The 15,604-nt window shown below is 41.6% G+C and overlaps 1 protein-coding gene across 1 annotated transcript in view; it reads right to left on the reverse strand.

Annotated features, from left to right (window-relative positions):
* Window positions 1–5,562: 5,562 nt before the first annotated feature.
* LOC106573595 (yjeF N-terminal domain-containing 3) overlaps window positions 5,563–15,604 on the reverse strand; it is a 69,192-nt gene continuing 59,150 nt past the window's right edge. The window contains exons 3-6 of the mRNA XM_014148772.3: window positions 14,439–14,549; window positions 7,726–7,839; window positions 7,066–7,216; window positions 5,563–6,367 (exon numbers count right to left, since the gene is read on the reverse strand). Of these exons, the coding sequence (XP_014004247.1) occupies window positions 6,171–6,367; window positions 7,066–7,216; window positions 7,726–7,839; window positions 14,439–14,549 (573 nt within the window). The 3' untranslated portion in view covers window positions 5,563–6,170. The remainder of the gene's footprint in view (window positions 6,368–7,065; window positions 7,217–7,725; window positions 7,840–14,438; window positions 14,550–15,604) is intronic.

The raw sequence follows: 15,604 nt of genomic DNA on the forward strand, positions 1-15,604 counted from the left end.
AAAAGATATTACTGAGTTACAGTTCATATAAGGAAATCAATGAATTTAAATAAATTCCTTAGGCCCTAATCTATGGATTTCACATCACTGGGAATACAGATATGCATCTATTGGTCACAGACACCTTTAAAAAAAAGTAGGGGCATGGATCAGAAAACCAGTCACTGTCTGGTGTGAACACCATTTTCCTCATGCAGCGTGACACATCTCCTTCGCATAGATTTGATCAGGCTGTTGATTGTGGACTGTGGAATGTTGTCCCACTCCTATTCAATGGCTGTGCGAAGTTGCTGAATATTGGCGGGAACTGGAACACGCTGTCGTACACGTCGATCCAGAGCATCCCAAACATGCCCAATTGGTGACATGTCTGGGAGTATGCAGGCCATGGATGAACTGGGACATTTTCAGCTTCCAGGAAATGTTTACAGATCCTTGGGGGGTCATGCATTATCCTGCTGAAACATGAGGGGATGGCGGTGGATGAATGGCACGACAAGAAGATGATCAAGGACAACAACCACCCGAGCCACTGCCTGTTCACCCCGTTACCATCCAGAAGGCAAGGTCAGTACAGTTGCATCAAAGCTGGGACTGAGAGACTGAAAAATAGCTTCTATCTCAAGGCCATCAGACTGTTAAAACCTCTACAGGGTTGGTGGGTGCCCCTCGGGATGGTTGAGCTAACGTAGGCTAATGAGATTAATAAACCAATTAGGCACATTTGGGCAGTCTTGATAGAAAACAGAAATGCAATGGTTCATTGGATCAGTCTAAAACGTTGCACATACACTGCTGCCATCTAATGACCAAAATCGAAATTGCACCTGGGCTGGAACAATACATTGTGGCCTTTCTCTTGCATTTCAAAGATGGTACAAAAAAAGGCATGGTTTTGTAACCACATCTAATGTGTTATATTCTCCTACATTAATTTCACATGTCCACTAACTTCAAAGTGTTTCCTATCAAATGGTATCAAGAATATGCATATCCTTACTTCAGGTCCTGAGCTACAGACAGTTAGATTTGGGTAAGTCATTTTAGGCGAAAATGGAAAAAAAGGGTCCAATCCTTAATAAACAGCCATCACTAACACAAAAAGGCTGCTAGTCACTTTAATAATGCTTACATACTCATCTCATATGTATATATTGCATTTTATACCATCTATTGCATCTTGCCTATGCCGCTCTGTCATCCATATATTTATATGTACATATTCTATATTTACATTTAGATTTGTGTGTTAGGTAGTTGTTGTGAAATTGTTGGATTACTTGTTAGATATTACTGCACTGTCAGAACTAGAAGCACAAGCATTTCACTACACTCGCATTAACATCTGCTAACCGTGTGTATGTGACCAATAAAATTTGATTTGATTTGACAGTGGGTCTCAGGATCTCATCACAGTATCTCTGTGGATTCAGATTGCCATCGATAAAATGCGATTGTGTTCGTTGTCCGTAGCTTATGCCTGCCCATACCATAACCCCACCGTCACCATGGGGCACTCTGTTCACAACGTTGAAATCAGAAAACCGCTATCTGCCCAGTAGAGTTGAAACCAGGATTCATTCTCCAGAGTGCCAGTGGCCATTGAAGGTGGGCATTTGTCCACGGATGTTGGTTACGACACAAAACTGTAGTTAGGTCAAGACCCTGGTGAGAACGACAAGCACACAGATGAGCTTCTTCGGTTGTGCAAACCAACAGTTTCATCAGCTGTCCGGGTGGCTGGTCTCATGATCCCGCTGGTGAAGAAGCCGGTTGTGGAGGTCCTGGGCTGGTGTTGTTACACGTGGTCTGTGGTTGTGAAGCAGGTTGGAAGTCCTGCCAAATTCTCAAAAACAATGTTGGAGGCAGCTTATGGAAGATAAATGAACATTCAAGTCGCTGGCAATTCTCTGGTAACATGCTGGCAGCATACTCCCTCAAAAGAGTGACCTTTTATTGTCCCTAGCACAAGGTTCACCTGTGTAATGAGCATGCTGGTAAATCAGCTTCTTGATATGCCACACCTGTCAGGTCGATGGATTATCTTGGCAAAGGAGAAATTCTCAAGTTGTGCACAAAATTTGAGATAGAAAAGCTTTTTGTGCGTATGGAAAATTTCTGGGATCTATGATTTCAGCTTGTGAAACATGGGACCAACTCTTAACATATTGCGTTTATATTTTTGTTCAGTATAAAAAGGTTTGTTCTCCCCCTGTCGGAGTCCATGACTATTGCTACATTCACGTGCTATCTGAGTTATCAGAAATTCCTAGTTCCAACTGAGAAGTTTCAATTACATGTGGGAAACTCAGAAAATTCTGTTGCCGAGTTGCAACGTTTCACCACTGACCTTTAACCTTTTCAAGTACAACCTTATCAATATGGAGAATGTAGCTAGTTTTACCATATTGTCCATGCTAGCTAAGTTTATTATTATTAATTATTATCAACGTTAGATAGCTTATCAAGCTAGCTAAAATCTTATTGGTTGAAGAATTGTTTTTACTTCAAAAGCACTTGAACACAATCATGTCAGACTTATGACTTCCCGCTTCCCAGTTTCCCACTTCTGATGAGCATGTGAAGCCAGCATGGTGCTTTCAAGACAACTTGGAACTTTGAAAATCTGAAATTTCCGACTTTGAAAGAAAGATGAGCTCTGAGGTTACCACTTGGAAAGTATCAGAATCAACCAATAGGATGCGCTACACAAAAAACGTACTCACATTTTAACTCGGAGGTTCTGAGTTTCTGAGTTGTCTTGAACGTGGCACTAGAGTAGAGCTTCACATCGTTTGTGTACTCACAGACAGCATGACAATGCCAGATGGTCAACTTCTGGTTAGATTTTGTAACTTTAACAACTGCTGATTGCACGATGCTTCTCTGCCAAAGAAGGAAGTGGCATCATATGGCATACCATTCAACAAACACTCACTTCAAAACACACAGAGCCATGCTTGTGAGATAGAATGCACTGACTAGTTGCAAATACATCATCAGCAATTGTAATGATGTTTAGGAGTTATTCCGTAAAATTCCCTCAGGCAGGTGGGATAATTCCATGCAGATCTGTGAAAAAAATATGCACTAGTCTGCCCTCTTACTTAGATGTTCTACCCTTATTTATAAATCACTGAAATCCAGAACAGCCTACCAATCAACTGTAATAGAACATGTCTCTTCCAGAGGAGGCTGGTGGGATGAGCTATAGAAGGATCGGCTCATTGTAATGGCTGGAATGGAAAAAATGGAACGGTATAGAACACCTCAAACATACGAATGAAAACCTATAGCTTCTCCCACAGGCCTCCTCAATATGATATTAGTATCGGTTATTATCTGTTAATTCTCTTCCACCCTCTAAAGACTTTGAACTTTGAAGACTTTGAATACCATTCATTAAAACATTAGAACAATACATTCTCACTTAAATATATGAAAAAGAGCCTCAGAAAATGCAGAGGAACAGAATGAAAAATATGAGCAGTAAATGTTCAGATGTATTCCAAAAGCCTCAATTCAACATCTATTCCACGTTGGCCATTGAAATTACATGGAAACAACATTGATTCAACCAGTGTGTGCCCTGTGGGTGGGCTCTTTGCGCTTAACAGGTTTAACACCGTTGTATGTTATGGGATTAACCTTTCGACACTATGACTTCCTGCGCACAGTGCTAGCACTTAGAGGACAGTGCAGGGTTTGGTATAAATACACTATGACTTCCTGCGCACAGTGCTAACACTTAGAGGACAGTGCAGGGTTTGGTATAAATACACTGTGACTTCCTGCGCACAGTGCTAACACTTAGAGGACAGTGCAGGGTTTGGTATAAATACACTGTGACTTCCTGCGCATAGTGCTAACACTTAGAGGACAGTGCAGGGTTTGGTATAAATACACTGTGACTTCCTGTGCACAGTGCTAACACTTAGAGGACAGTGCAGGGTTTGGTATAAATACACTATGACTTCCTACGCACAGTGCTAGCACTTAGAGGACAGTGCAGGGTTTGGTATAAATACACTATGACTTCCTGCGCACAGTGCTAACACTTAGAGGACAGTGCAGGGTTTGGTATAAATACACTATGACTTCCTGCGCACAGTGCTAACACTTAGAGGACAGTGCAGGGTTTGGTATAAATACACTGTGACTTCCTGCGCACAGTGCTAACACTTAGAGGACAGTGCAGGGTTTGGTATAAATACACTATGACTTCCTGCGCACAGTGCTAGCACCTAGAGGACAGTGCAGGGTTTGGTATAAATACACTATGACTTCCTGCGCACAGTGCTAACACTTAGAGGACAGTGCAGGGTTTGGTATAAATACACTATGACTTCCTGCGCACAGTGCTAGCACTTAGAGGACAGTGCAGGGTTTGGTATAAATACACTACGACTTCCTGCGCAGAGTACTAACACTTAGAGGACAGTGCAGGCTTTGGTATAAATACACTATGACTTCCTGCGCAGAGTACTAACACTTAGAGGACAGTGCAGGCTTTGGTATAAATACACTAACTAGTACATAAATCGTCCTGTACCCTACTCACATCCATTCACAGGCCTATTATAAACATGTTAAGAGTCAGGTCAAAATGATGAGAGACATTCGTCATCAACTAACTACCCAGCTTGCACTACACTTGTTTGCCACATTGCTTCTACACTGAGTGAACAAAACATTACGAACACCTGCTCTTTCCATGACATAGACTGACCAAGTGAATCCAGGTGAAAGCTATGATCCCTTATTTATGTCACTTGTTAAATCCACTTCAATCAGTGTAGATGAAGGGGAGGAGACCGGTTAAAGAAGGATTTTTAAGCCTTGAGACAATTGAAACATGGATTGTGTATATGTCCCATTCAGAGGGTGAATGGGCAAGACAAAAGATTTAAGTGCCTTTGAACGAGGTATGTTAGTAGATGCCAGGCGCACCGGTTTGAGTGTGTCAAGAACTGCAACGCTGATGGATTTTTCATGGTCCACCACCCAAAGGACATCTTGCCAATTTGACACAACTGTGGGAAGCATTGGAGTCAAAATAGGCCAGCATCCCTGTGAAACACTTTCGAGGGGGGGGGAACTCAATATTAGGAAGGTGTTTTGTACAATCAGCGTATATTTTAATTCACTTGTAATCAATAAACCAGAGACAGTATGTTTTACTGTAGCATCCCAAATATGAAAACATTTCCTCTCAAATGCAGAATTGATGTGAACTAAGCACACTGAAGACACAAGTTCTGATTCCACTCCATCGACTCTGGATTTAGAGAGAATTATTGAGGAAATCATTCAGCATGTAATATCATCCGTCTGATCTCCTGCCTGATCTCTTTAAACAATGTCTGAGGCTTGGCATGGATTTGCATAGATTTCTGTGTGATCTCTGATGTTACGAAGCATAATGGCAGTTTTATCCACCAACACAGTTTAAATTCTACAAAGTTGTTACTCCTGTGGAAGATTTACTGTCATGATTACCTTTAATCTTGTCAGCTTTCATATGTCTTACTTTCTTACATCGAATCACATCGGAATCAAAACAATTGTTAAATGAGATCTTTTATTGGACAAAGAGTTAACTCTGCAACTGCAAATCAACGAACAGGTGTTACTTGGACGAAGGAAATGCAGCAGTGTAGACTGAATTATTAAAAAACAAAATGCAGCGGCTAGAAAGTAGTTTGACCCAAAATCCAAGCATTCTTCAATGAGAAAAACAGAACTCAAAACATAATAATACATAAAAAATAGCAGTTAACTCGAAGGTACAAAACACCTCTTCCGCACAACATTCATCATTTTTTGCTGAAGGAGAAAGATCATCTCAGAACTTTGCAAAGAAGCAATCACAAAAATGAGAATGACGCAACTCACTTGGTAACTCGCATGAAAACTCACATGGAAACTCCTCAAACCATTTCCAAAACAGACATACAACTCAGACCTCCCACAGATTCTAAATACCATTTTTCTATTGTATTTGAGCAAACAGAGTGAATTCTTGGTAAGGCTAAACCTGCTCTAGTCTACACCCATTGGAGAGATAGCACATGAACGATAAAGCACAGTAACAATCTATAAAATACAAAACGTGAATATATTATCCATATTTATCCAAAATGAGGACTGGTGAGGGTGTACAGAAGATTTTACAATTCTATAACACAGTCTATGCCTGGATATTCTGGCAGGTTCAGATCGTATTTCTTCTGGATGTCATAAGGCAGGAAGCGTCCCGCCAAGTAGTGCTTCCCCGTGAAACTGGTGGCACATCTCTTTGGTGCCATAAGCGAGATCAGGACGTCTGGGTTGATCCCATCTGAGGTCACCTGGTCAACATCCCAACCTTTAATAAACAGGGAAATGATGATCACCATTTGAATTCCATCTCTATTGATGGGACAACTAACCTTCTGACATCTACTAGCTATGTCACGTGACATAACATCATGGAGAGCGTGAGTATCTCACTTGATCTTCTCCTTTCAACTTTAATCGGCATTTCATATCTTACAGATGAGACACCTGCCAGGTAGCAGCATTCCAGAACAAGTTAAATTCGGACAGGGTGTGATATAATGGCCAAATATTTGTACTACCCTTAGCTATATGCTTTACTATCTCAGTACATCCAGGTTGGCCTCTACAGCTCGGTAGTGTTAAGGATGACTTGAGGTTGATCTGACAAAGGCTATCGCAGCTGCAAATGTGGCCGGTGAATTGTGGAGCACACAGGAGACTGCTGAGGGGAGAATGGCTCATAAAAATGTCTGGAATGGAGTAAATGGAATGGTATCAAACACATGGAAACCATGTGTTTGATGAGTTCGATAGCATTCCATTGACTCTGTTTCAGACATTACTATGAGCCCGTCCTCCCCAATCAAGGTGCCACCAACATCCTGTGTTGGAGCATGTACAGGCTTTTATTTTGTATGGCTTACTTGTGTTTAGCTCAGAGCTAAAATCCTGTTTTGGGCAAATTTCTGTACATTTGTGCAACACTGGTACATGTTGAATGTGCAGCATAGCTTTCAGCCTTACCTGAGGGTATGTCCACACTTACGATGGGGATCTTGACCTGCTTTAGAGTGACTAGGATGCCAGCGTAGGGCTCCTTCACATCTGTGTGGTCAGTCTCTGGCCCCAGGATGGCATCAATCACCATGTTATAGGCATCGTTGATCAACTGCACCTGAACACACAACCATAACTCAAACTCTGATCAACTGCACCTGAACACACAACCATAACACAACCACAACTCAAACTCTGATCAACTGCACCTGAACACACAACCATAACACAACCACAACTCAAACTCTGATCAACTGCACCTGAACACACAACCATAACTCAAACTCTGATATCAACTGCACCTGAACACACAACCATAACACAACCACAACTCAAACTCTGATCAACTGCACCTGAACACACAACCATAACTCAAACTCTGATATCAACTGCACCTGAACACACAACCATAACACAACCACAACTCAAACACTGGTCAGCATCTAGACAAAGCTTTACATTGTTCTCACAGCTCCAGCAAGGTGCACTTTCATAAGTCAGTTACGCTAGCAGATGTCAAGTTTAATTGAAGGATTAATTTGTGTCTATGAAATATATGACACAAATTGATACTTAAACTTGACATCTAACATTTAATGTTTTATAATCCTTTTTTATGTTGCTCACCTCTGTTGGGAGATAGGAGAGGAATGGGATGTCCATCTTTTCACACTGAACTGTGAAATCCTGTTGAATGGTGTGAGGGGTGCGTTTGGGATAGTAGATGGTTGGCTCATACTCCTGTGAGAGAGAGAGAGAAAATACTACTACCGGTCAAAAGTTTGGACACACCTACTCATTCAAGGGTTTTTCTTTATTTTTGCTATTTTCTACATTGTAGAATCATAGTGAAGACTATGAAATGCATTCCTAAAACTATGAAATAACACATATGGAATCATGTAGTAACCAAAAAAGTTTTAAACAAATCAAAACATATTTTATATTTGAGATTCTTCAAATAGCCACCCTTTGCCTTGATGACAGCTTTGCACACTCTTGGCATTCTCTCAACCAGCTTCACCTGGAATGCTTTTCAAACAGTCTTGAAGGAGTTCCCACATATGCTGAGCACTTGTTGGCTGCTTTTCCTTCACTCTGCGGTCCGACTCATCCCAAACCATCTCAATTTGGTTGAGGTCGGGGGATTGTGGAGGCCAGATCAGCTGATGAAGCACTTCATCACTCTCCTTCTTGGTAAAATATCCCTTACACAGCCTGGAGGTGTGTTGGGTCATTGTCCTGTTGAAAAACAAATGATAGTCCCACTAAACCCAAACCAGGGATGGCGTATCGTTGCAGAATGCTGTAGTAGCCATGCTGGTTAAGTGTGCACAAATACACATGCGGAGATCATCCGTTCCCCCACACCGCGTCTCACAAAGACATGACGGTTGGAAGCAAAAATCTCCAATTTGGACTCCAGGCCAAAGGACAAATTTCCACCGGTCTAATGTCCATTGCTTATGTTTCTTGGCCCAAACAAGTCTTTTCTTCTTATTGGTGTCCTTTAGTAGTGGTTTCTTTGCAGTAATTCGACCTCGAAGGCCTGATTCACACAGTCTCCTCTGAACAGTTGATGTTGAGATGTGTCTGTTACTTGAACTCTGTGAAGCATTTATTTGGGCTACAATTTCTGAAACTGGTAACTCTAATGAACTTATCCTCTGCAGCAGAGGTAACTCTGGGTCTTCCATTCCTGTGGCGGTCCTCATGAGAGCCAGTTTCATCATAGCGCTTGATGGTTTTTGTGACTGCACTTGGAGAAACTTTCAAAGGTCTTGAAATTGTCCAGATTGACTGACCTTCATGTCTTAACATAATAATGGACTGTTGTTTCTCTTTCCTTATTTTAAATCAAATCAAATTTTATTCGTCACATGCGCCGAATACAACAGGTGTAGTAGACCTTACAGTGAAATGCTTACTTACGGGCCCTTAACCAACAATGCAGTTTAAAAAAATAAAATAAGAATAAGAAATAAAAATAACAAGTGATTAAAGAGCAGCAGTAAAATAACATTAGCAAGACTATATACAGGTACAGAGTCAATGTGCGAGGCACCGGTTAGTTGAGGTAATATGTACATGTAGGTAGAGTTATTAAAGTGACTATGCATAGAAGCTGTTTAGAAGCCTCTATTCTTGCCATAATATGGACTTGGTCTTTTACCAAATAGGGCTATCTTCTGTATACCCCCCCTAACTTGTCACAACACAACTGATTGGCTCAAACTCATTAAGAAGGAAAGAAATTCCACAAATTAACTTTTAACAAGGCACACCTGTTAATTTAAATGCATTCCTGGTGACTACCTCATGAAGCTCGTTGAGAGAATACCAAGAGTGTGCAAAGATGTCATCAAGGGAAAGAGTGGCTGCTTTGAAGAATCTATATATTTTGATTTGTTTGATACTTTTTTGGTTACTACATGATTCCATGTGTTATTTCATAGTTTTCATGTATTCACGATTATTCTACAATGTAGAAAATCGTAACAATAAAGAAAAACCCTTGAATGAGTAGGTGTTCTAAAACTTTTGACTGGTAGTGTATATGACAATGAAATACACTGTAACCATATAAATCAATACAGGCCCTCTAAGATGACAAGGTGACAATTTAAGAGAGAACATACTTTGCTGTCTGTGTAGATCAGAACTGGACAGACAGCTAGAGACTGACAGGGCTGCCCTCTGATTAGCACAGCGCTATAGGCCTACTGGCCTTCTGTACTCTGGGATGACTAAATTACACCTCCATGATTAATGATTGATGATTAGGGAGAGTGGAAATCCAGACACCTGTGGCTTGTGATGTTAAACGATGGCCAGCCGTGATCCCCACCACTAATGGGCCTTAATCACAGTGATAAGTACCTCATACAAGTACCTTATACAAGTACTTGGGAGTATGGCTAGACGGTTCACTTTCCTTCTCTCAGCAAATATCAAAGCTGCAGGCAAAGGTTAAATCTAGACTTGGTTTCCTCTATCGTAATCGCTCCTCTTTCACCCCAGCTGCTAAACTAACCCTGATTCAGATGACCATCCTTCCCATGCTAGATTACGGAGACGTAATTTATAGATTGGCAGGTAAGGGTGCTCTCGAGCGGCTAGATGCTCTTTACCATTTTGTCATCAGATTTGCCACCAACGCTCCTTATAGCACACATCACTGCACTCTATACTCCTCTGTAAACTGGTCATCTCTGTTATCCCATCACAAGACCCACTGGTTGATGCTTATTTATAAAACCCTCTTAGGCCCATTCCTCCTGATAGAGCTGGTGTAACTGGGTCAGGTTTGTAGATCTCCTTGCTCGCACACACTTTCAGTTCTGCCCACATTTTCTATAGAATTGAGGTCAGGGCTTTTTGATGGCCACTCCAATACCTTAACTTTGTTGTCCTTAAGCCATTTTGCCACATCTTTGGAAGTATGCTTGGGGTCATTGTCCATTTGGAAGACCCATTTGCGACCATATATCCACATAATTTTCCTTCCTCATGAAGCCATCTATTTTGTGAAGTGCACCAGTCCCTCCTGCAGCAAAGCACCCCCAAGGCTGAACCAGACTTGTGGAGGTCTACAATTTTTCTTCTGAGGTCTTGGCTGAATTCTTTTGATTTTCCCATGATGTCAAGCAAAGAGGCACTGAGTTTGAAGGCTGGCCTTGAAATACATCCACAGGTACGCCTCCAATTGACTCAAATTATGTCAATTAGCCTATCAGAAGCTTCTAAAGCCATGACATAATTTTCTGGAATTTTCCAAGCTGTTTAAAGGCACAGTCAACTTAGTGTATGTAAACTTCTGACCCACTGGAATTGTGATACAGTGAATTATAAGTGAAATAATCTGTAAATAATTGTTGGAAAAATTACTTGTGTCATGCACAAAGTAGATGTCCTAACCGACTTGCAAAAGCTACAGTTTGTTAACAAGTAATTTTTGGAGTGGCTGAAAAACAAGTTAATGACTCCAACCTAAGTGTATGCAAACTTTGGACTTCAACAGTATCTTTTTAAATGGTGTATGTGAAAGGGCTTCAGTGTGCTGCTGGTCATGTAAACCAGGCAGTGAGAGGTTCAGGTCCCTCCATCTCTGACTAACTGGCCCTGGTCAGTCAGAGGGAGAAGTGGTCTGTTAAGCCCAGACGTCAGTTTACATGCTCCAACTCGCTCCTGGGAGACATTAAACCAATCAGGCTTCAACCACAGGGGCCAAAGAACATGCAACTGACGTCATCTTTCATAACTGCCGCTAAAGAACTCAGAGAGAGACGACCCTCTAGGGTGGCTGCGACCCCTCAGTGACCCCTTGGTGCCCTGACCTAGAAGAGGTAACAACGTCAACAAGAGACAGACATACCTTGGGGACGGAGGCACCATCAGGACGCTCTCTAGCATCAACAAGCGTCAACTAAGAGGTATGTCAACAGGTTATAGACAGGTCACACGCCTTTTCCTGTTGCTGTTAAGCCTTCCCACCGTTGAACTTCCTCTCCCTGAAGGATGAGCATTCTGAGTAGGCCTTGAAGGAGCGTCTTTCCTGTGGTCACAGTCCGTTGAGATTCACAGTGGTTTGTTTAAACCGTGACACAAAAGCAACATTCAAAGGACATTATGAAATCTGAGACTCATCAGTCGTGATGAACACCTTGACTCTTTCAGACGTCGAGGCCAAGGTGTTTATGTTCAAAAGAAACACGAAAGAACCGCATTATGTTCCCGAAAGAACTGTAGAGCATCATGTGCATCCTCCCTTGCCTGAACAACAGGCTGGACTAATGGTCACAGACATAATCATCCTCAGACAGAATCTGACAAAGATGAGCTTTGACTTGGGGACTGTTTGTCTTTTCCATATGCAATATTTTGGCTCATCATTTATTTAGCTGTGGAAAGCACCACGGATACATGCCAAACATACTGAGACACATGCTAGCTCGGTGAACACTGATGGCTAGCCCAGGACCGCATTTTAGGCAATGCCACTCAGACTGCGCTTCCTAAAATGTATATATTTCTGAATTCCATTCTTTTACATTTGTGTGTATTGTTGTGAATTGTTAGATACTACCGCACTGTTGAAGCTAGGAACACAAGCATTTCGCTTACACCCACAATAATATCTTCTAAATATGTGTATGTGACCAATACCATTTGATTTGTTTATTTGGATCAAAGTTATGTGGAAGTGCTTTATTAATTATTGGAATCCTGGTGTAAAATATATCTGTGTTGACCCCAGGCCCAGTCACTGCCCTGAGAGCTTCACAGACAGTCATCTTACAACTTTAACAGCTGCTGTCAACATGGTTTTAACCTGTTGGGGATAGGGGGCAGTATTGACACGGCTGGATAAAAAACCTACCCGATTTTAATCTGGTTACTACTCCTGCCCAGTAACTAGAATATGCATATAATTATTGGCTTTGGATAGAAAACACCCTAAAGTTTCTAAAACTGTTTGAATGGTGTCTGTGAGTATAACAGAACTCCTATGGCAGGCCAAAACCTGAAAAGATTTCAAGCAGGAAGTGGCCTGTCTGAGAAGTAGTGTTTCATCTTGGCTCTTTTTATTGAAGACTCAGGATTTGTGCAATAACGTGACACTTCCTACGTCTTCCATAGGGTCTCAGAGCCCGGGAAAACGTTGAACGATATCGAGGCAGGCTCTGGCTGAAACACTTTATCGCTTTTGCCAAGTGGCCACTCAGAGTACTATGGGCTTAGGCGCGTGCCCGCTTCGACCGAATGCTTTGTTTTCCTTTGTCTGTTTATCTAAACGCAGATTCCCGGTCGGAATATTATTGCTTTTTTATGAGAAAAATGGCATAAAAATTGATTTTAAACAGCGGTTGACATGCTTCGAAGTATGGTAATGGAATATTTAGAATTCTTTTGTCACGAATTGCGCCATGCTCGTCACCCTTATTTACCCTTTAGGATAGTGTCTAGAACGCACGAACAAAACGCCGCTGTTTGGATATAACGATGGATTATTTTGGACCAAACCAACATTTGTTATTGAATTAGAAGTCCTGGGAGTGCATTCTGACGAAGACAACAAAGGTAAGAACATTTTTCTTATAGTAAATCTGACTTTGATGAGTGCTAAACCTGCTGGGTGTCTAAATAGCTAGCCCTGTGATGCCGGGCTATCTACTGAGAATATTGCAAAATGTGCTTTCACCGAAAAGCTATTTTAAAATCGGACATATCGAGTGCATAGAGGAGTTCTGTATCTATAATTCTTAAAATAATTGTTATGCTTTTTGTGAACGTTAGTAAATTCACCGGCAGTGTTCGGTGGGAATGCTAGTCACATGCTAGTCACATGCTAATGTAAAAAGCTGTTTTTTGATATAAATATGAACTTGATAGAACAAAACATGCATGTATTGTATAACATAATGTCCTAGGGTTGTCATCTGATGAAGATCATCAAAGGTTAGTGCTACATTTAGCTGTGGTTTGGGTTTATGTGACATTATATGATAGCTTGAATAATGGGTGTCTGATTATATTTGGCTCGGTACTCTGCTGACATAATCTAATGTTTTGCTTTCGTTGTAAAGCCTTTTTGAAATCGGACAGTGTGGTTAGATTAACGAGAGTCTTATCTTTAAAATGGTGTAAAATAGTCATCTTTTTGAAAAATTGAAGTAATAGCATATCTAAGGATTTGAATAACGCGCCACAGGATTCAACTGGCTGTTGAGTAGGTGGGACGCATCCCACCTAGCCCATAGAGGTTAATTGGAGATATTGATGCTCCATAAATTTGCCATCTCAGACACATGGTGAAGTTATATAGATACATTCCGTTCTAAGGCAGGAAAACAATAACGCATTTATGGTTTCGACGACATAGAATAAAGAAAGTAGACTTGCCGCACTATATCATAACGTGTAAATCCTTATTCAAATTATGTTTTTAGTTCATGTACTGTTATCGTCTGTAATATTGCAATAAATGTCTTCACACTACAGAACAGCATATCCACAGTCATGCAAACTAAAGTCATGACATCACCAACATTATATCATGGTATGCTACTACTGCCAACTGTAACCAGACAGTATTTTAATGAGGGTAACAATGAAGTGATGTCATCGACATTTTCAATCCCATAATGGATCAATTAATCATTAAGGTCTACTTATAGGAGTTGTAATGAAAATCTCCTAAACCCTTTTACTTTATACTGCAATAAACTCACTGAACCATTTCATTCATTACTAACTATAGTCTGATATTGTCCACATGGCCGTGTGTGTGAGATGGCTGGTGGGTGCATGGCCGGTGCAGTCTTCTGTGGTATACTTACAAATATGCGCAGGTGGCGGGCACACACCAGGCCGATGGAGCCGTTCTGGTCAGGACCACAGACTACCAACACTGTTGGCTGCTTCTTACCCAGGGAGGTCAGAGGAAAGGCCTGGAGGGAGAGAGAGAGTGAGACAAAGACATCACCAGTTAGCCTAGCAGACTCATTGTCCAGGGTACAGGTCATCCAACCCGTGAGGCTGACCCTCCATCACTGTCAAACTCTCTCCTTCGCGTGCCAGGGACGCAATGCCATGGCCAGGGGAAGTGGCACCCAGGTCTGTTTTTAAAGACAGAAAGCCGCAAACTCATTAAACCCAGACAGGAGTGGAAAAAATACCAGAGCCGGACACACTACTTTCCATCAGGCCTGAGCCATGAGTTTTCCCATCGGGCCACTGGCATCTCCCCTCTTTGTTTTACAGGGGCACAGCACATACCCCAGTAAATCCCCTCACACGTCCTTAAGAGAAGCAGCAAAGGTATCCGCCACTATATCCTGCTGGAGTTGGCATGTTAACTTAAGTGGTCCAATCTTCCTCCTCACACCTAAATAGGATCAGTAGGGGAGTGAAACATGTAGTGTTGCTAGCTACATCACAGCTAAGGGTGTCTTACCTTACTTTCCAACAGCTTTACCACACCAAATATGTAGCCTAACCCTAGGTATTTCATATACCGGACCAATTTCAATATGGCCGCTAAAACCGGGACTCTAAATGGAGTGGTACATTACAGTGCAACAAATGGAGCTGTACTCTAATTGCAGTATCTGATTAATACAGACATGAAAGCATTAATTACAGTAATGATGCCGGGAGAAGAGAGACAGCAGCCATTATCTGTAACATAAATGTTCTGTCTAGAAGTAGATACACTCTAAATGAGATGAAAGAAGGATGTTAATGGCGGCATCGAGTCCGTGAGGTGGAAGTATAATTAATGACGGCAGCAGAAGCTACCTTCCGAGCGTAGTGAGATAGGTAAGAACATTTTGCCTAAGTGGCTGAAACAGATGAAACGACTTCCCGGTGTCATTAAGGGTGTAGTAGTGTGTCTCCTGCTGTGCAACAGGGTTTTCATGTGTGTCTCTCGCTGCGCTGATGTGATGACACCCTCTCTGACTTGCTCCCCTGTGGCAAATGCTAACGCTAATTAGCACAGTAG

Source organism: Salmo salar, chromosome 16 (assembly GCF_965601325.2).
Source record: "Salmo salar chromosome 16, fSalSal1, whole genome shotgun sequence".
Classification (NCBI taxonomy): domain Eukaryota; kingdom Metazoa; phylum Chordata; class Actinopteri; order Salmoniformes; family Salmonidae; genus Salmo; species Salmo salar.